The sequence below is a fragment of the Colobus angolensis genome, unplaced genomic scaffold (genome assembly GCF_000951035.1).
Source record: "Colobus angolensis palliatus isolate OR3802 unplaced genomic scaffold, Cang.pa_1.0 Scaffold234, whole genome shotgun sequence".
Lineage (NCBI taxonomy): Eukaryota > Metazoa > Chordata > Mammalia > Primates > Cercopithecidae > Colobus > Colobus angolensis.
This window is the reverse complement of record NW_012115533.1, coordinates 920,338-947,567: the sequence shown is the minus strand read 5'-3', so window position 1 is coordinate 947,567 and position 27,230 is coordinate 920,338. Positions and strand designations below refer to the sequence as shown.

General features: G+C 37.4%; 1 protein-coding gene across 1 annotated transcript in view; it reads right to left on the bottom strand.

The window, feature by feature from the left end:
• The window catches only part of WDR49 (WD repeat domain 49), a 181,140-nt gene that overhangs the window by 3,807 nt on the left and 150,103 nt on the right, over positions 1-27,230 (bottom strand). The window contains 2 exon segments of the mRNA XM_011944625.1: positions 18,380-18,526; positions 22,814-22,923. Coding sequence (XP_011800015.1) covers positions 18,380-18,526; positions 22,814-22,923 — 257 coding nt within the window.

The window sequence follows — 27,230 nt, the reverse complement described above, 5'->3', positions numbered from 1 at the left end:
AAAAAAAAAAAAAAAAAAAAAAAAGAAAGGACACATTGTGTACTAGGAATAATTGACTTAGAATACTCAAAACCAAGTCATATCCCAGTAATGTTATTAGACTTTAAAGATAAGGAGGAAATCCTCTGGCAACTACACAAAATAATCAAGTGACCTAAAAAGGAGGAAAGTATCTTGCATTAGATATTTTATAGGAATGACCAACACCAGAAAAGAGTAGAGCAATGCCTACAAGATAATCAGGGAAAGAATATGTGAGCTAAGAATATTACATATATTCAAGTTGTCCTTCAAATCCAAAAACTATCAATGGTGTCACTATGCAAGAAATTTAGGGATCATTGTTCCCCAGAGTCCTCTTTGAGGAAATTTCAAAAAGCTAAACTGAGGCCGGGCACGGTGACTCACGCCTGTAATCCCAGCACTTTGGGAGGCTGAGGCGGGTGGATCAAGAGGTCAGAAGATAGAGACCATCCTGGCTAACACAGTAAAACCCTATCTCTACTACAAATATAAAAAAAAAAAAAACTAGCCAGGCATGGTGGCGGGCACCTGTGGTCCCAGCTACTTGGGAGGCTGAGGCAGGATAATGGTGTGAACCTGTAAGGCGGAGGTTGCCGTGAGCCAAGATTGTGCCACTGCACTCCAGTCTGGGTGACAGAAGGAGACGCTATCTGAAAAAAAAGAAAAAAAAAAAAAAAGCTAAACTGAGAAATGACTGAGAAAATTTTGAAAAAAATAACTTGGTGGTGATCACTGAATATATTAAAGTGCAGAAGTAAAATTAAAACAATGTGGAGTTAAGGATGGCAAAAATAGAAGATAAAGTCCATGTGCCTGACAATGTATGAATGATACAATTGACAAAAATTATGAGGATAAAGGAGAAAGAAACCTTGTTTATGATAAATCAGAGACAAAGAATAGCATTGAAAATTGAAAAATCAACTAATAGCATAGGCAAATTTATAAAAGTAAGCATAAAGAAAATCATGTTATGGAATGAAATTGTATGGTAGAAGGGAGGCAGGAGAATGAGAAAGCAAGTTTATTCTATCATCACTGAGCATAGATCTAATAGTGTCTAAGAGAAATGAAGAACTAGAGGAATTACATAATTCTTATGATTATAAAGTTAATCACTAGAATAAACATACACAAAAACATAAACAAATAAAAAGCTACAGATGCAGTGAAAAATTTAAAAATATATAAATAGCATAAAACAGTCTGAGAAACAAAGTGTTTAATATATAAATATACAGATGCTCTATTTCCCAATTTTTTAAAAAAGAATGATTTTTAAAAAATGGATTAAAAGTGAAACAACACATCTAAAATAAAATGATTCAGGAATTTATTAATAAAAGAATGGAAAAAATATATTAGACAAATGAAAAAAGGTTCACCCTTGACTGACATACTTGCCAAAGAAAGCAGAGGTCATGTTCAAAATCATAAATACATATAGAAACCCTAAAAGTTTACACAGAAACTTGTAATAGCGGCTGCAAGAAATAGACGACAGTGGGAACAATACAGAACATCATCAGAGGAGGGAGGGAAACTTCTCAATGAATAATTTTTTATATGTTCTAATATTTGAATTCTGTGAATTTTTTTTAAGCAATAAGATGAAAATGAATAAATCTGGAACTAGCATTAAGCAGAGATAAAATGAAAGACAATACTTTCCATTTGCCTAATACCAGCAGTATGAGATAATGTGGATATCTGCACATCAGCAACTGGTCCTGTCCCATATGATTGCAGATTAGCACTTTAGAAGCACAAGCAATTCTGATGCCTTTGAGCCCTTCTGAGATATATTGTAAAAGCCAGAATGTTACTTCTGAAATAAATTCTGTTTTACTGAGATTTGTCTCTCAACTAGATGACAAATTTTCATTGTAATTGACTGGGTTTCAAGACCATTAATCCAATAACTGATAAGTCTTTGTAAGATATTGAAAGAGACAAACTCACTTGGATGGCTCATTTTTAATTTTTTTTCTTTTTAGTTAACAAACGGATTATAAAAAGTACATGTGCAGGGGTAGATCCCTGTTTCTTGGGCCTGAAAGTTACAATTTTGGGAGCTCTGTTTAGAAAAAAAGAATATAAAATTACAAATATAAATTTATTTATAAAAGTGGCTATTTAGGATAAAATAAATTTCAACAAATTACTAGTAATTTTTAGAGTTAGGTCCTTTTCTCCTGAGATCTCTTTTTAAAAAGATACCTGAAATGCTTACCTGGAAATGATTGCTGCTTGTAACCTTGCTTCTGCTCTTCACCTAGAACACTCTCAAACTCCTAGCAATTTCTAATACTCAAAGGGTCTTTGTAGATGAGGCCCAGAAAACTTAACCTTCATTAGCTTCATTTGTAAATCTATATGTGGCAAAAATGATGTCATTAAGTTAACATCTTTTAAATGCATAATGGTAATCAATTCCTCTCACTATTCGTAGTAACATCAAAACCTCTCACTATTCGTAGTAACCACTATTCGTAGGTTAATGGCATAATGATTTTTTATGATGATGTGTTGAGTATGTAGTAGATCATAATACATGTAAGAAATAATCATTTATTGAACTTGCTTACAATAATTTTTTAAATGTTTTTAACCTTGCTGTGATGACTTTCTTGATGTATTAAGTTGCGCAGGGTAAAGTTCACAGCTATGAAGTCAAATATTAATATAAGTGTTGCTTTGAAGGGATTTTGCAAATGTAGTTCAAGTTCCTGATCAACGAACTTTAGATAAGGGAGATTATCCTGGATAATCTGGCAAGCCAGACTTAAAAGAAGACTGGAGGTTCCCTAAAAGAGTGAAGAAATTCTACCAATGAACATTTTTGCCTGTGCCCAGCTTGCCCATGATCTTTTCTTCTTGACTTAGTGCTACATATTTTGAACTTGCTCAGCCAACCCAACAAACCCATAAGTCAACCTCTTGTAATAAATCTCAATATGGAGTCCTGCTGATTTTACTTCCCTGTTTCCCCTCTGACTGATACACTTTCCATGAAGTACACTATCACAGGATGATGGCAACAACAACAACAACAAAGTGATGTGTTCTTATTATAACAAACAGGCTGGTTTGTCAAAATTCCTGTGGTTTGTGTCTGGAGATGGTTGAATATCACTTGTAAAAAAAACAAAATATGAACCAGAAATACCATTTGACCCAACAATCCCATTACCGGGTACATAAAGAATTATAAATCATTCTACCATAAAGACACATGCACATGTATGTTTATTGCAGCACTGTTCACAATAGCAAAGACTTGGAACCAACCAAAATGCCCATCAATGATAGACTGGATAAAGAAAATGCAGCACATATACACCATGGAAAGCTATGCAGCCATAAAAAAGAATGAGTTCATCTCCTTTGCAGGGACATGGATGAAGCTGGAGGCCATCATGCTCAGCAAACTAACACAGGAACAGAAAACCAAACACCACATGTTCTCACTCATAAGTGGGAGTTGAACAATGAGAACACATGGACACAGGGAGAACATCACACACCGGGGTCTGTCGGGTGGTGGGGGCCAAGGGGAGGGATAGCATTAGGATAAATACCTAATGCATGTGGGGCTTAAAACCTAGATGATAGGCTGATACATGCAGCAAACCACTATGGCACATAGATACCTATGTAAAAAACCTTCATGTTCTACACATGCATCCTAGAACTCAAAGTAAAATAAAAATAAAAACAAATAAATAAAAATAAAAGTTGAGAAAAAAAGAAAATTTACGTCTACTTGAATACACAACTTAGACATAGAATTCAGCATCTGGATGGCAAGCAAGCACAACAAGATTTAGGATACAGCTGAAACCCAATGTAAGGAACCCAAGGAATCCAGTAAAATGATCCAAGAGCTGAAATATTAAATAGCTATTTTAAGAAAGAACCAAACTGAAATTCTAGAACTTAAAAATTTACTACAAGGATTTTATAATACAACTGGAAGTTTTAACAGCTGAATAGACAAGGCTAAGGAAAAACTTCAGCACTCAAAGACTGGTTCTTCAAATCAACTCAGTCAGACAAAAATAGAATTTATAAAAAATGAACAAAACCTCTGAAAACTATGAGATTATGTAAAGAGACCAAATCTAGGACACACTGATAATCCTAAGAGGAGACACAATAAGCAACTTGGAAAATATATTTGAGAATATAGTCCACAAATATTTCCCCAATGTTGCTAGAGTGTTTGACACACAAATACAAGAAATACAAAGAACCCTGGCAAGATTCTATACAAGAGGGCCATCCCCAAGGCACACAGTTAGCAGATTCACCAAGGTCATGCAAAAGAAAAAAAATATCTTAAAGGCAGTTAGTCAAGTCACATACAGAAAGACCACATCAGGCTAGCAGTAGACTTCTCAGAAGAAACCTCACAAGCCAAAAGAGATTGGAGACCTATTTTCAACATACTTAAAGAAAAAAACATTCCATGCAATAATTTCATATCCCTCCATACTAAGCTTCATAAGTAAAAGAGAAATAAAATCTTTCTCAGAGAAGCAAATGTTGAGGGAATTTATTTCAATGGGATCAGCCGTAATTACAAGAGTCTCTTAAGGGCATCTTAAATACAGAACCAAAAGAACAGCACCTGCTACCACAAAAACATACTTAAGTGCATAGCCCACAGTTCACTATAAAGCAACTATATGATCAAGTCTACATAACAACCAGCTAAGAACATAATGACAGGATCAAAATCTCACATACAAATACTAACCTTGAATGTAAATGGGCTATAAACCTAACTTAAAAGACATAGTGTGGCATGCTGGTTACAAAAACAAGACCCAATCATCTGCTGTTTTCAAGAGACCCATCTCACATGTAAAAATGCCTACAGGCTCACGGTAAAGAAATAGATAACGTTCTCCCACTGAAACAGAAAACAAAAAAGAGCAGGAGTCCCTATTCTTAAGCCAGATAAAACAGATTTTAAACAAATAAAAATTAAGAAGGGCATATGCATATAATCCAACAAGAAGACTTAACTATCCTAAATATACACATACCCAGCACTGGAACATCTAGATTCATAAAACATGTTCTTGGCCTATGAAAAAACTTAGACAACCACACAATAATACTGAGAGATTTCAACACCCCACTGACAACATTAAACAGGTCATCAAGGCAGAAAACTAACAAAGAAACTCTAGGCTTAAACTCTACACTTTATCAGTTGGACCTAATTGATACCTTCAGAACACCCCACCGAACAATCAACAGAATATATATTCTTCTCATCTGCACACAGAACATATTCTAAGATCAACCACATGCTTCCTCACAAAACAATAAAATGTCATTCATTTAAGAATTAGAAAAACTCTTCTGCAATTCAAATTGGACCAAAAATAAAGAGCCCAAATAGCTGAAGGAATCATAAGCAAAAAGAACAAAGCTAGAGGCATCACATTACCTGACTTCAAACTATACTATAAGGCCACAGTAACCAAAATAGCATGCTACTGACACAAAAACAAACACATAGACCAATGGAAAAGAATAAAATAACTCAAAAATAACGCTGCCTACCTACAACCATCTGATCTTCAATGAGGCCTACAGAAACAACCAATGGAAAAAGGACTCTCTGTTCAATAAATGGTGCTGAGATAACTGGCTAACCATATGCAGACGATTGAAACTGGACCCTTACCTTTCAACATATATACAAAAATTAACTAAGGATGAATTAAAGATTTAAATATAAGACCCAAAACTAGAAAATTTCTGGGAGAAAATCTAGGATATACCCTTATTGACATCAGTCTCAGCAAAGAATTTTTGGCTAAGCTCCCAAAAGTAATGGTAGCAAGAACAACAGTTGATAAGTGGAACCTAAATAAATAAAAAAGCTTCTTCACAGCAAAAGAAACCATCAACAGAGTAAACAGACAACATACAGAATGGGAGAAAATATTCACAAACTATTCATCTGACAAAGATTTGACGTCCAATTTCTATTACAAGAAAAATTTAAATCAACAAGCATAAAACAACACTATCAAAAAATGGGCAAAGGACATGAATGGACACTTCTCAAAAGAAGACACACAAGTGGCCAAAAAACAAAGGAAAAATATTCATCATCACTAATTATCAGAGAAATGCAAATCAAAACCACAGTAAAATACTTTCTCACACCAGTCAAAATGGCTATTATGAAGTCAAAAAACAACAGATTCTTTCAAGGCTGTGGAGAAAAGGGAAGGCTTATACACCATTGGTAGGAATGTAAATTAGTTCGGCCACTGCAGAAAGCTGTTTGGAGATTTCTCAAATAACTTAAAACAGAGCTACCACTTGACCCAGAAATCTCACTACTGGAAATACATCAAAAGGAAAATAGATCATTATACCAAAAACACACATGCACTCGTGTGTTATCACCATGCTATTCACAATAGCAAAGACGTGTAATCAACTTAGGTACTCATCAATGGTGGAATGGATAAAGAAAATGCGAGATACACACACACACACACACACACACACACCATAGAATACTATGCAACCATAAAAAAGATAAAATCATCTCTTTTGCAGCAATACTGATGAAGCTGGAAGACATCATCCTAAGCAAATTAATGCAGGAACAGAAAGCCAAATACCACATGTTCTCACTTATAAGTAAGGGTTAAACATTGAACACATATGGGCATAAATATGATAAAAATAGTCACTATGGACTACTAGGACAGGGATGGAGTGAGGGGCATGGTTTGAAAAACTACCTATTGGGTACTATGCTCGTTACCTAGGTGCAATATACCTATGTACCAGACCTGCACGTGTGTTCCCTGTATCTAAAATAAAAGCTGACATTTTTGAAAAGTAATAAATAAATAAATATACAGCTTATCTTAAAGCACCCTCAAGTTCCCATATGATCACAAGTTTAGGAACCTCATGCCTCCAACTTCTTGCCTCCCAGGCCATATAACTTATTTAAAATCCTGGACAGTAGTTTGCTTAGAATAGTGAGCAACAGACACTGTGTCTAGATTCATCAGGTCACATTCCTCTTTGAATTCTCTGAAGGCTTCCCTTTATACTTAAATCAAATATTTGCCCAGGCAACATGGTCCCACATGACAAGACCCCTGATCACCCTCTAATCTCATCTGATACCTGTCTCCTCACTCCATTCTAGCAACGGTGACGGCTTCTCTGTTCCTGGAACATGTCAATTTTGTTCTCAGTAGCCTCATACTTGTTTCCTGTGCTTGGGACATTCTGGCCCAAAATCTTTGTAGAACTTTCTATCTTAGGATTTAGCTTAAATGTCAGAGAGACCTTCACTGATGTTCTTCCTAATGTCTCCTTATTATATTATCTTGTTTTATTTTCTTCTTAGCTCTTATCAATATCACTCTCCAAACTTATCATCTTTATTTATTTACTTACTTATTACCTATCTCTATTTCTAGACAATAAATTCAACAGCAGTAGACTTTGTTTGCCTTTGTATACCATATATCTCTAGTACCCAGCATTGTATCTGGTTCATGGAAAGGGATTCAAAAAGTATATTTGTTGAATATATGAGCACATGAATGAAGGAACTTTCAGGCATGCAGAGGGTTTGGCTCACTCCTCACCCTTTGGAATCCCTGCATTCCAGAGACCTGGGGACCCTATAATATTGATAAAAGGGTGATTCTCCACATCATATATATACATACACATCCATTTAACCACAACCAAGTTCTTAAAAATTAACATCTAGTGTTATCAGTAACCACTTACATTCACTATTCCCTTCCTGGGAAAATATGACTTCTCTTTATACTTGGCTGCCTGACGAGGTTTGCTATAATGATAGCCAAAAGCTGTTTTCACAGTGATGAAAAGGAAAGATGTGGTGGTCAGGAAAGTATCCAAAACATTTTCTCTATAATAAAATGATTCAAGGATCTCAACACAGAAGAATTGGTTTATATATTATCTTCTGGTCTTTCCCTTGCCTGCTAATTGGCAACTAACTATATCAGCTGAACAACAGCGGCAAAACTCAGAAAGATACCCTGGCAACAAGGGACTTGGCAGCTATGTAATGTAGTATGCAATGACTACCTGTCTGTGAGTGTACAGCATTCTGAAAACTCCTTTCTAATTCACATTCTTCCTCCTATTCTGCATCCCATTTTGTGTCTTCTAGACAAATCATCCTTATTTATCAAACTTTTATGTGCATAAGAATCACCTGGGGATCTCGTTAAAATACAAATTCTCACGCAACAGATCTGGGGTGGGTCCTGAGATGCTGCATTTCTAAGGAGCTCCCAGGTGATGCCCATGCTGCTCTCCACTGCCCGCATCTTGATGTCAAGGTTCTGATTTCTAAATCTAAGCTCTAGGTCAGTATTGTCAAATGTTCTTTTATTTCAGCCACCATCCGGTAACAACCAGGCAACAAAGCAACTGGTTGGTGAGAAAGAGTGGTGATGATTAATGAAAATACTTCAATAGTTTTCATATGACTCTCAAATGATGGTTGCTTGGGACCTGTTGAACCTTTTAAATATGTTGTTCACATATTAATGACTTCTGTTTTATAGACCCCGACTTTTGGTATGTGTGAATTGTATTTGTGAATTTTGAGATAATTTAGTGTTATGTAAACAAAAATGTAGAGCAATAGGAAGGATTTCTACTTTTAAAGTACCCCTGAGTTTTCTGTTCATTCTAGATGTTTACTATCTAAAAGGTTCTGAGGTAAGCCATGTGTAGCAATCTCTCGTTTATCATATAGTCAATGTATATATCTATGAATGCTTTCTTCCTGCATTTTAATTATTTGTTCAAGAAAGAACTTTGATATAATATCAAAGATTATTTTTCTTTACTAGTGCTAGATTTAAAATACTATTCTAAAAGAAAGATACATTAAACTAGATTTTACTAAAAGCTTACGTGTATATTTTTCACCTGTAGTTTAAGGGCTAATGTGAAACATTGTATGTTTCAATAAAACCCTATGTATTATCTCCAGCACACCCTTCTGGGTTGTTAGATTCTGGTTGAGTTCACTGTTTTTGAATTATTTTTGTCCCTCTTTTCAAGTTGCAAGTCTCTGGTGGATATGCAAACTTTTCTTATCTACTAGAGATTTGATTTCCTCTTCTCCTTGGAAACACCACTTTTGGGATTTACTTCAAATTGGACTGGAGTCTGCTACCTTGCACAAATTGTCAACTCTCCAAACTTTTCAATCTTATGTGGTTTTTTTTTCCACATTTCACTACAACTTTCCAAACTAATATTTTCAGTTTTTCTCCCTCCCACCTAAGGACATTACCAAGAACTAAAACCTGACATCCCAGATCCCTATATAGACTTTCGATTGCCTTGCAGCTATCCCTTTCTCCTAGGATCTTCAGGACTTCAAAACAGCTGACCTTTGCCTCCACCTGACAATATAAATTCAAGTGGTTTTGTAGGAGCAACACCAACAAGAACCCCTGAGACACTATTTCTGAGACTGCTTTGCCCCACCCAGGAGCTTTAGGATCACTTCTAGGTTGTTCAGCAATGAGAGGTACTCATTTTTCTTAAACAAAAGGTGGATGAGACTGACAATGCTGAACTTTACCTCAGTCCAGTGCTCCTGGAAAGTGAAGCCATTTAAGAAATCTCTCTACCCTTACATGTTCTAGAAACAGCTAACCACAAAGGACTCTTCTCGTCTCATATATTCTAAGACCCTCTCTTTCCTTCCTCATGAGTCCTATAAGAAACATAGATGACTTCCTCATCTACCTATCTCTACAAAAGCTCAGACCTCCTTTCTTGTCTTTGAGATGTTCCTGTTTAATGAACTTTCTCCGTACTGCAGTAGGCTGAATAAAACCATCTCTTTGTTTCATATGCTTTGTCTTTCACAGAACAACAACAGCTACAACAAAACAATTCACCCGAAGTATCACTAATAGAGCATTTTCTCCACACTGTTTCAAGTTTTAAAGATTTTACAGATACAATGTGAATGGGTCGTGGGGAATTTACTGGCAAAACCTGACATAGAGCCAGTTCTAAGTAGCTTCCAGGATTTTGAATAAGGCATATCAAAGAGGGGTTTCAAGCTGTTTAAGAACCAACTGGGAACAACTTGAAAGCTAAAAGGAAAGTGCGACGAAAGATGTTTCAAGTTGAAAGGGAAAGAAAGAGAATACCAAAGGACATAAAAAACCCAGCAGGTATGGCTAAAACATCACCTGGTGATTTTAAAGTGTTTGAAAACTGTCCCAAGTTCCAAAGTGATAGTTTAGGACATTGAAAGTGAGACTTCATTGTACAATTGCCAAATAACCTATGCATGAAGTAATTATGGAGATTGCAGCAAGGTGGGTAAAATGCAGTACAAAGATATAAGGTAGATTCTGTAATGATGGTGTGCAGGAGAAATATATTGGTAATTGAGGTTTTTTTGAAGTATTCTTTTATAATAATGATTTTTAAATTCAGCATTATCCTTTTGAAAAGGAGATGAACAATTTTAAATGAAAATAATAAAAAGAGATAATACAGTAAAATGGCTGGTTTTAGAAATAAGAGCAAGAATAAGCAACTAGGGAATTTGATTTGAATACTATTTGAACAGGGAAGGCTGCATTTAGAAATATTAATAGCATAAACACCTGAGTCAGTTTTTTAGCATTCCCATCTAGGCTCTACTTTTACTATCTATGTGAACTTAGGTCAGTTATTTGAATTCTTTATGCCACAATTCTTCATATAAAAAATGTGGGGAATAGTAATTCCTACACTGTAGAACTATTTAGTTGAATAATAATACAGGACATTACCAGTAAATAAAATGTGTCCAAGTCTTACTAGGTATCAGGCACTGTGCTAAGGGCTTCGCATGGGTTACATCATTTAATGTTCACAGAAACATTATGATGATAACTAAGATGAAGCCTATCTTCAGTTGAGGAAACTAAGGCACACAGTGTTTACTTGAATTGCTTAAGTTTAAAAAGCTAGCAAGTAGTAGAACTTTGTTTTGAAACCAGTCTTACGCTTAAGATTTTGTCTTTATACCTTTATCATTTCCATGGTTTATTCTCTTTATAAATTGCAATTCCCGTTCCCACCCCCAAAGACAACCATTACACCTTATAACTTACTGGGGATAAAACTGTAATTTTAAAGGTCCTAACATGATGTAGAAGGACGAGGAGTGGAGAACAAGCATGAAGGGGCAGATAAGATGAGAATATGCCAGTTATCAATGTATTGCCCAAACTTTTTGATGCCTGCTCTGTGATGACAGACTCAAGCCTACAATGTCTCCTTTGCTAGCTGGCATGTTGTTGGCTAAGGGGCAATGGAGAGACACTGGAGGAGAAATGGATTTGTCTTCCAAGTTCCAGTTTCTCTGTGCTCCTCTCCCAAGAATCCTGCCCTGCAGTTTTTCCAGCACTAGGCTCTTACAGGATGACTTCTCCAATACCAAGCTCTTGCAGTAGCTTTTCCAACACCAGACTCCGGCAACGCAGGTAAGGCTTCTCCAGAACCCAGAGCTAGCAGTTTCCCCTGTCAGCAGTATGCCACCTATCTGGTACCACTCCATGAATGGTTTTCCATAATATCCTTGGCAAGCAAGAGGCCAACTGTGTGACTCTTCCGTGTGAACAGCCTCCCCGTACCCTCTTAATGGGTTTGCAGTAAGTTCTGAGAAACAGCACCTTCCTATGGATAGTTTCTCCTGAAACCCTAGTGGTAGATTTCTGGTAAGTTCCACATACAGCATCTCTGTGGGTTTGCCATTCAATGAGGCAGCCCTGGGATGGGTGGGACTCTTCCTTGGTCAATATATCTCAGGCCTGGGAAGTAGTGGCTGCTCTTTCATTTTCCTATTCCTATATTCCTTAGAGTTCTGCTTACTTCTTACTAGTCAATTTTCTATAATATGCATGCATCAAATCTAAAATCAGAAGAAAAATATTGAACTTAATTCTAAAACAGGCCTATCAACTATAGTTTCTTTTCAGTTATCACTTATTTTTCCTTTCTATGATGGCTAGTTTCTTGGAAGTGTCAGCTTTCTTTAGTAAGTGTCCCATAGTCACCTCCATCTCAACATATCTTAGAAACTAATGTCATTTTCTAACTCTACATCATCTTCTTCTGTATTTCCTCTCTCAGTGATAGTCTTTTTACTTCAGCATAGTTATCCAAACTAGAAGACTGATCGACACACATGTATTCATCTCTTATTGGGTACATAATCCTTTAAATTCAACCTCCTTAATGTCTCTCAAGCTAGTTATTTCCTTTCTAGGTTTTCCTCATCTTCAAAATCATAATAGATATCATCTAGTGAATGGTTAGTGTGCTAGCTATCACGCTATAATCAACCCACATAACTCCAAGAGGCAGGCATCATTATCCCAATTTTACAGATGAAAAATAAACTGAGACTTAATAGGGTGAATAATTTATTCAGATATAAACGAACAGTAGAAAGCGAAGTGATGACTCAAAAGCAGAGAGCTGACTGCACACAACAAGTTCCTATTACTATAATATTGCTACCTTCAGTCTAGCCCCATTAGACTAATGTATCTACCACAGTTTTCAGAATGCTTTCTAAAATGCAAATCTGGTCATGACACTTTGTTTTAAACATCTCAACAGGAATTTTGTTTCTGGATAGGATTTAATAGGTAGTTGCAGGTTATCTTTCTCACTGCACCAGATAGAAAAAAAAAAAAAAAAAGATAAAATTACAAATGATATGTTTAAAGCCATCAGAAGGCTGTGGAAGCAATGATGACCAAAATAACTAATTCCGGAGATGGTAGGGCCCTTCCTAGATGAGCTAAAATTGCCAAGTATTTTCTTCTTTCTGAGGATTTATTATGTTTGGGCATTGCTAAGAAACAGACCTGCATTCGACTGAGAGACTCTATCATGGGAAAGTAAATTTGGAAGCATTTTGATGGCTATGTGGGTTGGTGTGATGTATTGGAATCTAGAGAAATGTCAGAGTTTGGCCCGTCTTTCCCATAGGACATTCTCTGAGCCCTGGGGTGGTGTGGGAGACTGTGGATTGGACTGGAAATGCAGAGTAATGTTTTCTGCAGTTTTGCAGTACGTGGGAGACAATACCCCACTAAAAGGGGAAACCTAAAACAGATATTTGAAATCAGAAGTGGACTAAGCCTAACTAAACCTGTACCTCAGCACTGACCCGGCTCAAGTCCTAATTAGATTAAGGTCATCAGTGTCTTATTCTCTCTGCTGAATTAAGGAAAGTGTGAACCATTGCTGAGAGAAAATATTAATTTTAGTGTCTATAGATCTTTTATATTTTCTGTCATATAATAAAAAATTACAGGACTTGCAGAGAAGCAGGAAAAATGAGACTAAAAACCAAGAGGAAAAAAACATGTATTAGAAGCAACCCAAGGATTATCCAGATATTGGAGTTAGTCAACCAGGACTTTAAAAATTACCATTATAAACATGTTTCAAAAACAGAGAGAAAAGATGAACAAAATGGATGAAAAAAATTTAACTGAGAACTAGAATCTGTATAAAAGAGATTCAAGTGGCATTCTAAAACTGAAAGTATATAAATATGTGTGTATATATATAATTTCAGATATACATAAATGTATAATCTGGAACTGGGAACTGATTAGATGTGTTTAAAAGCAGACTGGTCAATATAAAATATACAAACTGAAGCCTACCTAAGGAAATAAAATGTTTTTCCATTTTATTCATTCCATTATTTAATTCCACTTATTAAAAGAGCATCAAAAACATTTGTGATATAATTAAACAGTCTAACATATGTGTAATTGCAGGAATGAGAATAAAACATAATTTGGATAAAGATAATGGCTGAGAATTATTCAAAATTGAAGAAAGATGCATTTGATAACTTTCTATGAACCCCAAGTAGCATAAATACACACACACACACACACACACACATAAAAACAGTACTTAGACTCATCACAGTACAACATCTGAAAATCAAGGCTAAAGAGAAAGATTTTAAAAGCAGACAGAATAAGATGATTCAATAATATTAAGAGCAGGATTTTAAACAGAAACTATGGTTGCAGGGAAGTATGTTAACTATAAAAAGTTGAAACAACAACAACAACAACAACCCTGACATCTAGAGTTTTAAATCCAATGAAAATATCCTTCCAAAGTCAAAATGAAATAGATGCATTTTTCAGACATGTAAAAGCTGGGAAAATTATTCACAAGCAGGCCCATATTTTAAGAAATTCTGTAGAAAATTCTTCAGACTGAAGGAAAATGGTCTCAGATGAAAGCCTAGTGCCACAAGAAGGAATAAAGAGCACAGGAAAAAGCATTGTAACTTCTAGAACAATCACTTTAAGAATAATACAAATAAATATAAACATTGAAGAGGTAATATAGGATACAAAATGGTAAAATTCAGAATGATTAAAATATTTCAATAGCTCCCTACTTCTGATTAAATAAATGTCAAAGTCCTTAGTATAGTTTACTAGATGCTCCCTGGTCTGCCCCCCACCTACCTGTCTAGCCTCGTTTTCTTCAATCTCCTTCTAGAACCCAGCCAGTGGCAACTACATGTAACTCCTTTAGCACATCATATTATTTATACCACCTTAGAGCTGCCTATACTACTCCTCTACCAGAGTATCATCCCTTGCTTTTTTTTTTTTTTTTATAACCAGGCTCATAGCAACTTAACTTTTAACATCTAGTTTGGGTATACTCTGGTTTTCTTGAAAAGTCATCTCTGGATTTTCATGTGTTCCCATAGTATGCAGTATGTATCTCTATCATAGCCCTTATTATAGAATGTAATTATTTGTCTACTTATCTATTTCCCCGCTCCACTTCAATGTCAAGATCTCTGAAGGCTGGGTATCTACATATTATCTCTGCATCTTCAGCATCCAGCACAAATGCTACTATATGCAATATCTAGCCTAGGAAAAGCTAAATACAAAAATGAACAAACATTATTTCAGTATCTGCTTGTGAAAGACTCTATGATATCACAGAATGTATATACAATCTGCTTCAATCCTCCAGAACTTTATTTGTAAATGGCACACCATTACTTCAAACTTAACACATTCCAAACACATTTTACTTTACCTCTACTAACACGTGTAAAACTCAGTTAATGTCTCAATGCCGGAAGTCACTCATTGTAGCCAACTTGGATTCATTTTGACTTCTGCTCTTTCCCCAACCTTGATACGTCCTTCCTCACTATTTCCCTGTTTTCTCCCTCATCTTTGACCTACTCATCCTTTAAGTCCCAGCTCGAATGTGACTGAATTCTTTCCCATGCTCCAGCCAGAATGAGTCAAACTTTTTTCCTGGCATTTTCATGGAACCTCATTGATGGTGTCCTATGTCATCAATAATCTGCATCTGTTTCTCTCACAAGTTGGTGAAGCTTTTAAAAGAAAATTATTTTCACTTGCAGAAAAGGCAAGTAAGAGGAAATACTTTCAAAACAGGGAAGTAAAGGAAGAAAAACTGAAGAAAGAAAATAAAAAACCAAAAGAAAGAAAACATCTTCTAAAAACCGTGGGGAAGTTACAGGAAATTTTAATAAGAAATCCAGGGGAAAAAATTCTCTTTGAAAATTTATTAGAGTCTTTTAGGTACTTTGGTTATTTCTGCCCAGCCATTAACCCCACCTCTTCACCCACACATCTTCCCTGCCCATATGAAGAATTCGTGTGTGGCTTCCTTCTGCCACAGCTTATATAAAAGATTCTTCATAGAAGCGGGAACTCTCACCCACTGAAGAGAGGTCTTTGCTGCTCTCATTACCTGTCTCTCTTGCTTCTTTCCTCCAGCTTTTGCATATTCTCTGTCACCTATTCATCTTGCCTCAATTCTGACTCCATTTTCTGTCTTGGTTTCTTCCTGTATGCATACCTGTATCTGGACTATCTTTACAACCTTGTCCTATGTCTGGATCTTTTTTTACTGGTCATTCTATTTGTGGCTCACAAGGACAAGATAAGTACTTCCCATATTCATTCTTCTTTTTTTTTCCCCAACAGGCTAGTGCAGTGGTGCAATTTTGACCTCCACCTTCAGAGTTCAAGAGATTCCCTTGCCTCAGCCTCCTGTGTAGCTGGGACAACAGGCATGTACTATCATGCCCAGCTAATTTTTTGTATTTTAGTAGAGACAGAGTTTCAACATATTGACCAGGATGGCCTCAATCTCCGACCTTGTGATCCGCCCGCCTTGGCCTCCCAGTGTGCTGGGATTACAGGCATGAGCCACCACGCCCAGCCCCCATTTCATTCTTAAAAGTGAATCATCCTGGTGAAAAATGATAGGATGACAGACTGAAATCCTTATCAGCCACACTAAGAGTTATTTAGAGCTGTAGGGGAGTTTAAACCTTCCCTCTGGAGGTTGGGCAATTGAGCTTACTGAAGTAAATTGAAAACACGAAGATTAACAGGTAATAATATACAAATTTGTTAATGTACACATGTGCATGAAAACCACACAAAATATGAGACTCAAAGAAGGGCCAGAGGGTTGAAGTTTAAATACCCTATTCACAGACAAGAGGGAAATGGCAAATGGCAGGGTGGAGGAGGGAGGGTGAGAGGGGTAGGCAATTTTACAGGAAGAGTAAATACTTTTTAGGGGAAATGAATGAGCCCAAGGAACAGAATATAGCCCAGGACAAAGTTTCTTTGTGCTCTGGGGGAGCTGATGACAAGTTTTAAAAGGTGAGGGGTAGAACTGCACTGTGAACAAAGATTGTCTTATTATGCAGGTAGTCTCTTAGGTTAAAAAAGAATTATTTTAGACCACCCTCCAGGAAAGTAGGCAATAGCCTGTTTGGATGTGGTGATGACTTTTAATTTCTCCTCTGATAAATAACATTTCCTGGTTGTTTGATGAGATTCCTAGAGAGGGGGTTCAATACAGTTGCATTTCTTTAGGAAGAACCCTCCTCAGTCAGATAAGGGAATTTCAGAGAGAAACCCTCCCTGAACTTTGAAAGGAAAAGCAGGGTAGACAGCAGGAGAAGGTAAGAGAGACTGGTTCTGAGGCCTTTCAATCTACTTCATTCAAAGCACTTAACATGCCAAAGTGGCATATTTTGGGGTATCATTTTCTGAGCCCACAAAAAAGCCCTAAAGTTCTGGCTTCATTTTTAAGAGAAATGAGCAGAAACCATAGATTACCCACACAAGAGCAAGCAAAGAGAAATTCTAAGAAAATGTTTTTTTTAAAAGAAAAAGAAAAAAAAAACCTGATAATAATTAGACTGTTAACTATGGTAATGAAGTATGACAACTGTACCTTGCCTATAAGTAGAATTTCAACAACAACAAAAATGTTGACCAGCTGTTCTCCCTTTCCATAGGCACAAAGCAAAGAGGAGACTCTTAAACTTCCCTAACTGTGGATATAAGGAAACACCTTTCTACTGCAAACATTATTATTTATCAAAGATGATGTTGAACCCCAGCTCAGAGGATTTTAACAGTTTGAAACCACAGATCTCAGATGGCTTAGTTTAATTCTGATTTTTTCTGATTCTTACAAGCTGAAAACTTGAACTTTTTATTAATTATTTTAAATGAGCTTCCCTGCAGTGTCCATATGCTTTCTGAGTACTTCACTGAGAATCAGGTTGTGTTACCTATTCTCCCACAGGACCCTTCTTGGCTGGAAGAATTTTTCTACAGAATTATTCTTCAAACTTTTAAGAACTCAGAAGACTATAATAGCCTGAAAAATAAAGAATTATTTTGTACATCTTGTTTCTATATCTTTAGACATCATTCACTTATAGTTTCTAACTTAAGCTTTCTTGTCTTCTCATCTCATTAGCCTAGCTCTGCAGCTGGAAGACTTTAAGACAATACATTTTAAGTCGTCTCTATTTAGAGTGTTTCACATGAAAATAAAACAAGATTGCCAGACACTGTGTTCTAAAGTGGTCTTATGATGGCTTCCTCCAGCATCGGTTTTGAAAATTAAGGTTATTTGGGGAGAGAGATTCTCATCCATGGAAGATTCATGGATATGTGTTCATGGCATTCTAACTTCAGAAAAGGAACAAAATAAAAATATTCATTTCATATAGCCCAGCCTGTTGGCTGTCCTATCTGAGAGCACAGATCAGCAGCTGAACTATAAATCTTAACAGTCAAACCACACTGTTTCACGGCAACCTACAAGGCAAACACTTGTTATTTTCATGCTTTTCTACTCTATTTTTAAATGATTAAGTTTCATGAAGAGGGATAGTAGAGGTGTATGATGGCTGAGAACTTACTTTCAAAAAGTGACGGGGCCTCTGGAATTTGGGGACGCTCCTTCTCTGGCTCTTTCCTAAAGTATTTCTCAGGGTCTAGAAGGAAAGCAGGTTTATTCACTTCAGGCAGCTCTTCCAGGACTCCAATGCTTAATGACCTAAATGCACCTTCACAACAGCAGGTTTTAGAGGAAGACAGGGAGGAAAAGAGTACAATATCATTAATTCCTTGGAAAGAGCTAGCACATTTCCAAGTTAACGTTTATAAATTTAACCTTCCTATTACTCAGCTGGTACAGCTGCAGTGATCTGCAAACCCTATAAACACAGCTGTCCAAAATAAATCCATAGTGCTTTTTATTCAAAGAAACCAAAAGGAACTCAAGGCTTCCCATTCATTTATTTTATTTTGTATTTTTCTGCTATTTTCCCTTGAAAATGAATATTCTGCAATTTTGGAAAAGCTCCAGTTTTTCTTTTATCTACAAGAAAATTGTATCCTTTGTGAAATGGAATCTATTTTTTTCAGTGTTTAGTTTAACAAAACATCTAAAATTTTGAATTGGCAGGTACTTTTTAAATAATGTTATCAAATAAACCAGAGCTGTGTTACTGTATTTATTATGCACACAATGAGATGATAGAAATCTATTTTAATCATGTTCTTAAAGGCAAAGTCTTGAACAAAGTGAAAACAAATTCTCTGTGCTTCATGTAATAATTGGATAATAGAATGGAAATCTATAAAAAGCTCAATTTGAGATATAATTTTATGTTTCTTTGTTAGTTCTGTGAAGGTAGGAACTGGGTTTTTGTCATGATGATGGCTCAGTACCTAAGAAAAGGAAACTAATCCATGTTCAGCAGCTGCTATGGAACAAGTCTTATTTTATGTCAGTGGATTTCAAACTATAACAGGCATCAGAATTAACTGGAGGGCTTACTAAAACATAGACTCCTGTGTGACCCCCTTGGCTTCTGACTAATGGAGGAAAGCAGGGATGACGGTCCCATAATTTCCATTTCTAGTAAGTCCCAGTTGATGATTATGGTGGTAGGCCAGGGACCACTCCTTGAAAACTTAATGTGCTATGTCAAATTAAACAAGAAATCTTTACAACATGTAAGGTATCATTGTGCCCTTAAGACAGATGAGGAAATTGAGACTTAGGATGCTTTAGTAGTTTGTCTCAGTTCACATAACTGTTAAATAGCAGACCATGGACTTAAGTTGAAATATGTTTAATCCCAAAGGTTATGCTCCGAGGTATAACAATAACAGCATTACTAATAAGATTGTATTGGTTGCTGTAATATGCCAGGCAGTAGTCAAAGTGCTTTACATCTCTATCTCATGTAAACCTAACAAAAACTCTGTGGAGATTACTTGATAAATGGGCATTGAATGTTAACAAATAATTAGGCAGCTTTTTACAGCAAAATTTCATCAGAAATTTAGAAATCAACATATCTGCTCTATGAAAGTGTGACATTCCCTTGGACAAAAGTTGAAAAGATTATTTTGTAGTAGGTAACATATTTTTAATATAAAATAAAGCTTCAGGAAGGATTCTCATCTATGTTTCTAAACAATATACCTTAGTATAATAATGATTCCTTTGTTTTAGGTTACTAGTCTTATAATTCTTTTCTGGTCAGTCAACAACTAGACTAATACATTGTTTTGTGTGGCTTCAGGATTTCTGAGAGCAAAAATAGTTTTTATTCATCTTCATTTCTTAAACACTTAAGGAAAAGAATAAAAATTCTGGTGCCATCTCTTTTTTTAGAACTGTATTAGGTACTTCACACATATTTTCTGACTAATACAGTTAGGATATTTGTCCCCTCTAAATCCCACATTGAATTGTAATCCTCAGTGTTGGAGACGGGGCCTGGTAGAAGATGACTGGATCATGGGGATATATTTTTCATGAATTGTTTGGTGCCATTCCCTTGGTGCTCTCTTTGCAATAGTGAGTGAGTTCTCACAAGATCTGGTGGTTTAACTGTGTGTGGCACCACCCCCAACTTGCTCCTACTTTCACCATGTGATATTGCCTGCTTCCCCTTCACCTTCCACCATCATTGTAAGGTTTCTGAGGCCCTCACCAGAAGGTGGGCAAATATTGGTGCCATAACTGTACAGCCTGCAGAATGGTGACCCAATTAAATCCCTTTTCTTTATAAATTACCTAGTCTCAGATATTTCTTTACAGCAATGCAAAAATGGCCTGACACAGAAAATTGGTACTAAGAGTGGGGCATTGCTAAAAAGATACCTAAAAATGTGCAAGTGGCTTTGGATCTGGCTAATCGGCAGAGCTTGGAAGAGTCTGGAGAACTCAGAAGACAGGAAGATGAAGGGAATTTTGGAAATTCTTAGAGACTGGTTAAATGGTAGTAGCCAAAACGCCGATAGTGATGTGCACAGTGAAGTACAGGCCGACAAGGTCTCAGATGGAAATGAAGAACGTACTGGGAACTAGAGCAAAGGTCACCCATATTATGCTTTACCAAAGACTTCAGCTGCATTGTGTTCATGGCCTAGGAATCTGTGGAAGCTTGAACTTAACAGTGATAATTTAGGGTATCTAGCGGAAGAAATTTCTACACAGCAGAGCATTAAGATATTCCCTGGCTGCTTCTAATAGCCTAGCTTAGATGTAGGAGCAAAGAAATGATTAAAAGTTGGAAGTTATATTTAAAGAAAAAGCAGAGTATAAATGTTTAGGAAATTTGAAGCCCAGTCATGTGGCAAACAAACAAACAAAAAGCATTATCAGGAGAGGAATTCAAGCAGGCTCTGGAGCAACCATTTGCCAAAGAGATCTGTATAACTAAAAGAGAGCCAAGAGCTAATATCCAAGACAACAGGAAAAAGGCCTTGAAGGCCTTCTAGACAGCCTCTCCCATCACAGGCCCACAGGCCTACAAGGACTATAGCACTGTTCTGCGTACCCCTGCTGCTCCAGCTCCAGCTGTGGCTCAAAGAGCCCGATATAACTCAGGCAGCCACTTCAGAGTGAGTAAGCCACAAGCTTTGGTGGCTTCCATGTGACGCTAAGCCTGCAGGTAAATAGAGTGCAAGAGAGAAGGAGGCTTGGCAGCCTCACCTAGATTTCAGAGAATATAACAAAAAATCCTGGGTGCCCAGCAAGAAACCTGCTGCAGGGCAGACCCCTCACAGAGAACATGTACTAGCACAGTGCAGAGGGGAAATGTAGGGTTGGAGGTCTCATGCAGAGTCCCCACTGGGGCACTGCCTAGTGGAGCTCTGTAAAGAGGGCCACTGTTCTCCGCACTTGAGAATGGTAGATTCACTGGCAGCTGCATCCTATGCCTGAAAAAGCTGCAGGCACTCAACTCTAACCCATGAGAACAACCACAGGGGCTGTACCCTGCAGAGACACAGTAGCAGACCTGTGCAAGACCTTGGGAGCCTACCCTTGGTGCCATTGTGCCCTGGATGTGGGCATGGAATCAAAGGAGATTATTTTGGAGTTTTAAGATGTAATGACTGCCCTGCCAAATTTCAGACTTGCCTGGAGCCTATAGCCCCTGTCTTTTGGCCAATTTCTCCTTTTGGAATGAAAATGTTTACTCAACGCCTATCTTACCCACCCCGCTCCCCTCATCCGGCCCCCCCACTGCCCATTTTATCTTGGAAGTAAATGACTTGTTTTTTATTTTACAGGCTTATAGGTGGAAGAAGCTTACTTTGTTTCAAATGAGACTTTGAACTTTGTACTTTTAAGTTAATGCTGGAATGAGTTAAGACTTTGGAGGACTATTGGGAAGGAATGGTTTTATTTTGCAATGGGAAAAGGACATGAGATTTGGAGGTGCCAGGGATGAAATGATATACCCTGGATACTTGTCCCTGCCCAAATCTCATGCTGAAATGTAATCCCTAGTGTTGGAGATGAGGCCTGGTGAGAGGTGTTCGGGTCATGAGGGTGGATCCCTCATGGCTTAGTGCTGTCCTCGTGGTAGTGAGTCCTCAGAGATCTGGCTGTTTAAAGTGTGTAGCACCTCCCCCACTCCCTCTTGCTCCTGCTCCCACCCTGTGATGTGCCTGCTATTGCTTTACCTTCCACCAAGCAGATGCCAACATTATGGTTCCTGTACAGTCTGCAGAACTGTAAGCCAATGAAACCTCTTTTTTTTAAATAAATTATATAGTTTCTGGCATTTTTTTATAGTAATGCAAGAGTGGTCCAACACACTGACTTAGACCTTACACTTTTTCTGCTAGTATTCTGTGGGGCCTTGGACAGGTGACTTAATGTCTCTGTACCTCAATTTTCTCCTTTGTTAAACGGGGTTCACAGGACATTACATTCATGTTTATTAAGGAATAGGTACATTCCCGACACACAGAGTAGCCATTTGTATTCACACCAGTCTATTAAATAACATTATAAAAATACATTAACAACAGAGACTACTTACTGAATGATTTTTTTATAACTTCACCATAATAAGGTTTTTGTGTTTCTTTCATGCAGGTACTTCTTTCCTTATATTTTATGCCTAAATTTATATCTTCTGATGGTCTGACACTGGAAGAAAATAATTCATGATGAAATACATTATTAACCACTGGGATGAAGAGACTCTTTCTGGCTAGATGTATCTTTGACCAAAAACAAAAAACAATCTATTCCTGTGAACAGAAGTAGTGATATTTGTTTACACTAATCAAGCCATATCTTTTAATAAAATGCCTGCTAGCCAGGTGATAATAGAAAAGAGTGAGAGCCAGAGTGTCCAAGAATCTAATCAAGCAAAGACCCTGTCCCCATAGCAACAAGGTTAGAGAAAAAATTATTCAGAAGAAAATTTTACAGAAACACATTATTCTTGCCTTCTTAATAAATTACATAATGAGAAGTAAGCATCAATGCTTTGTGTCAAAGCTTATTTATTCAGTATTAGGCATGTATCTTTAGTTATGGTTATGGCATCCAAAATGTAAAAAAGTTCAGTATTTTTGAGGCTTTCTCATATGAATCTGTAAGAAAACTTTAGTGTAATTTGAATCCATAGAAAGAATTTTTATCAATAAAACATGGGAAATAAAATCATTACATAGCTGTATATAATCTTGTGAGAAAATAGAAAATGATCTCAAATCTATTTAAAATTCACTGTCATAGAATTCAACCTTAACAGCTCTAAGTTATGTTGCCAGAAATTGTTATTAGTCTCTTCAGAGCACCATGCCAGAAAACACATCCATCATCACAAAATCGTGGAGAGTCCTGTGGATCTTGACTCACCATCTTCCTTCTGCCTCCCTTCCCTGCATCCCTCAGCCCTTTATAGTTCCTTTCCATTCTTCCACTCCCTGACTTTTATTCTTATATCTTCTATGGATTTTGTAGCTATAAGACCCTGAGTTGTTTCCCATACTTTCAGTCTCAATTTTCTCCTCAATATAATGGGACTCTTGCTGTAGATTTAAAGGAGATAAGATGGATGAAAGTTCAGAAATGTGCCTAATAAATAATAGCATTCAAGTAATGTTCATTTCCAGTTTTCTTTTTCTTTCACTCTATTTTTACTGTATCTTCCAATTTTAAAAGATTTTAAAATATCAATACAAGTAAAAAGTCTATATATCACTCTTAAATTTAATATCAGATGCTATTTGCATGGCTTTAAGTAGTAATGTATTAATTGCTTTCTCACATATAAACTTTTCATTTTAGAGGTTTTAGACTTGCAGAAAAGGTAGTAGAGCTCCAATATACCCCTCAACCAATTTTCCCTATTATAACATCTTACACTACCACTTGTCACAATAAAGAAATCAATATTGGTACATTACTATTGCTAACAATTGTTATTAGTCTCTTCAGAGCACCATTACTATTAACTGAATTCCATATTTTATTAGAGTTTTACTAGTTTTTTCTTAATGTCATTTTTCTGTAATGTCAACATTATGTTTTGTTGTCTAACTCCTTAGTCTCTGGCCTGTGACAATTTTTGAGGCTTTTCTTGTTTATTATGATCTTGACAGTTTTAAGAAATACTTGTCAGATTTTTTTGGTAGAATATCCCTCAGTTTGGGTTTGTCTGATATTCTTCTCATGGTGAGACTGGGGTTATGAGTTGTTGAGAGGAAAGCAACAGAGGTGAACTGCTGCTCTCATCCCATCAAACCAAGTGTGCACGCTATCAACCTGACTTCCATGGTTAACGTTAACTTCAATTACCTGGCCACTATTGTATTTGCCAAGTTTTTAGTAATGTTTACAATAGCTACTGTACAGTTACTTTTTCCCTTTTTCCATATGCTACCCTTTGGAAGCAAATTTTCAAGCACAACGCACATTTAAGAGGGGATGGGGGGAGGTAGTTAATCATGATTTCCTTGAGTCAGGAGAGTATCAACATAAATTACTTGAAATTATAGATTTTTTTTTCCTTTTAGGAGAACTTTGTGATTGGGTAAGTGGGCAGTTTTTCCCCAATTGCACTGGAATGGCATCCCTCGCCATATGCAATCTCATGTGAGTAAGAAATAGTATTTAGCCACTATTTAAGCTTTCAAGCCAAGAAATAATGATATCCTTAGAGAGGCATTTTAAGATAGTAAGGGGATCTACAAAAATAAGAAGTTGGTGTTGGTTACTGAAAGCATGGAGTGTAGTACAGTTAGGCCCTGCAGTTATTGGATTAAGAATATACCTTTTTCTAGAAAACAATTATTCATGTAAACATGTGCAAAAGATTTGGGGGAGGCACAAGTAAAGAGGTTCCCCTTTAGAGTAGTTAACAACATACCTTGATTTTTTTCCCAAAATACACTAAACTCTTCCCTGTTTTCAGACCATTTGCTTTCTAACTATCTCATCCTGTGGAATCTAAATCAAAGCAAAACATTTTGCCCATTTCCACTAAAGAGTTTTATCCACAGGGGGAGAAAAGTAGGCAGAGGGTAGGAGAGCATCTCTTGGAAATCACAACAAATAAAGTTGACAATCTATTGCTTTCTTTTCACAGATAGACATCTGACATTTGCAGGAGTGGTTACTCTGAAAATGCACAAGGGACTGGAACAAGGCAAATATTCTCAAGAGGAGAAGTGATGGATGAAGATAAAGAAGCAGAAGAGGGGTGGAGCAAGATGGCCAAATAAGAACAGCTCCAGTCTCCAGCTCCCAGTGCGAGCAACACAGAAGACGGGCGATTTCTGCATTTTCAACTGAGGTACTGGGTTCATCTCACTAGGGAGTGCCAGACAATTGGTGCTGGTCAGCTGATGCAGCCCGACCAGGGAGGGCTGAAGCAGGGTAAGGCATCGCCTCACCTGGGAAGCGCAAGGGGGAATGGAATAACTTTTCCTAGCCAGGGGAACTGAGACACATAACACCTGGAAAATCGGGTAGCTCCCACCCCAATACTGCGATTTACCAAGGGTCTTAGCAAACGGCACACCAGGGATTATATCCCACACCTGGCCGGGAGGGTCCCATGCCCATGGAGCCTCCCTCATTGCTAGCACAGCAGTCTGTGATCTAACTGCAAGGCAGCAGCGAGGCTGGGGGAGGGGCGCCTGCCATTGCTGAGGCTTAAGTAGGTAAACAAAGCTGCTGGGAAGCTCGAACTGGGTGGAGCCCTCAGCAGCTCAAGGAGGCCTGCCTGTCTCTGTAGACTCCACCTCTGGGGACAGGGCACAGCTAAACAAGAAGCAGCAGAAACCTCTGCAGATGCAAATGACCCTGTCTGATAGCTTTGAAGAGAGCAGTGGATCTCCTAACATAGAGGTTGAGATCTGAGAATGGACAGACTGCCTGCTCAAGTGGATCCCTCACCCCTGAGTAGCCTAACTGGGAGACATCCCCCACTAGGGGCAGACCGACACCCCACACCTCGCACGGCGGGGTACACCCCTGAGACGAAGTTTCCAAAGCAAGAATCAGACAGGTACACTGGCTGTTCGGCAATATTCTATATTCTGCAGCCTCTGCTGCTGATACCCAGGCAAACAGGGTCTGGAGTGGACCTCAAGCAATCTCCAAAAGAGCTACAGCTGAGGGTCCTGACTGTTAGAAGGAAAACTAACAAACAGGAAGGACACCCACACCAAGACCCCATCAGTACGTCACCATCATCAAAGACCAAAGGCAGATAAAACCACAAAGATGGGGAAAAAGCAGGGCAGAAAAGCTGGAAATTCAAAAAATAAGAGTGCATCTCCCCCTCCAAAGGAACGCAGCTCATCACCAGCAATGGATCAAAGCTGAACAGAGAATGACTTTGATGAGTAGAGAGAAGAAGGCTTCAGTCCATCAAAATTCTCAGAGCTACAGGAGGAATTACGTACCCAGCACAAAGAAACTAAAAATATTGAAAAAAGAATGGAAGAATGGACAACTAGAATAATCAATGCAGAGCAGGCCATAAACGAACTGACAGAGATAAAAACCATGACATGAGAAATACATGACAAATGCACAAGCCTCAGTAACTGATTCGATCAACTGGAAGAAAGGGTATCAGCGATTGAGGATCAAATGAATGAAATGAAGTGAGAAGAGAAGTCTAAAGAAAAAAGAGGAAAAAGAAATGAACAAAGCCTTCAAGAAGTATGGGATTATGTGAAAAGACCAAATCTACATCTGATTGGGGTGCCTGAAAGTGAGGGGCAAAATAGAATCAAGTTGGAAAACACTCTGCAGGATATCATCCAGGAGAACTTCCCCAACCTAGTAAGGCAGACCAACATTCAAATTCAGGAAATACAGAGAATGTCACACAGATGCTCCTTGAGAAGAGCAACTCCAAGACACATAATTGTCAGATTCACCAAAGTTGAAATGAAGGAAAAACTGTTAAGGGCAGCCAGAGAGAAAGG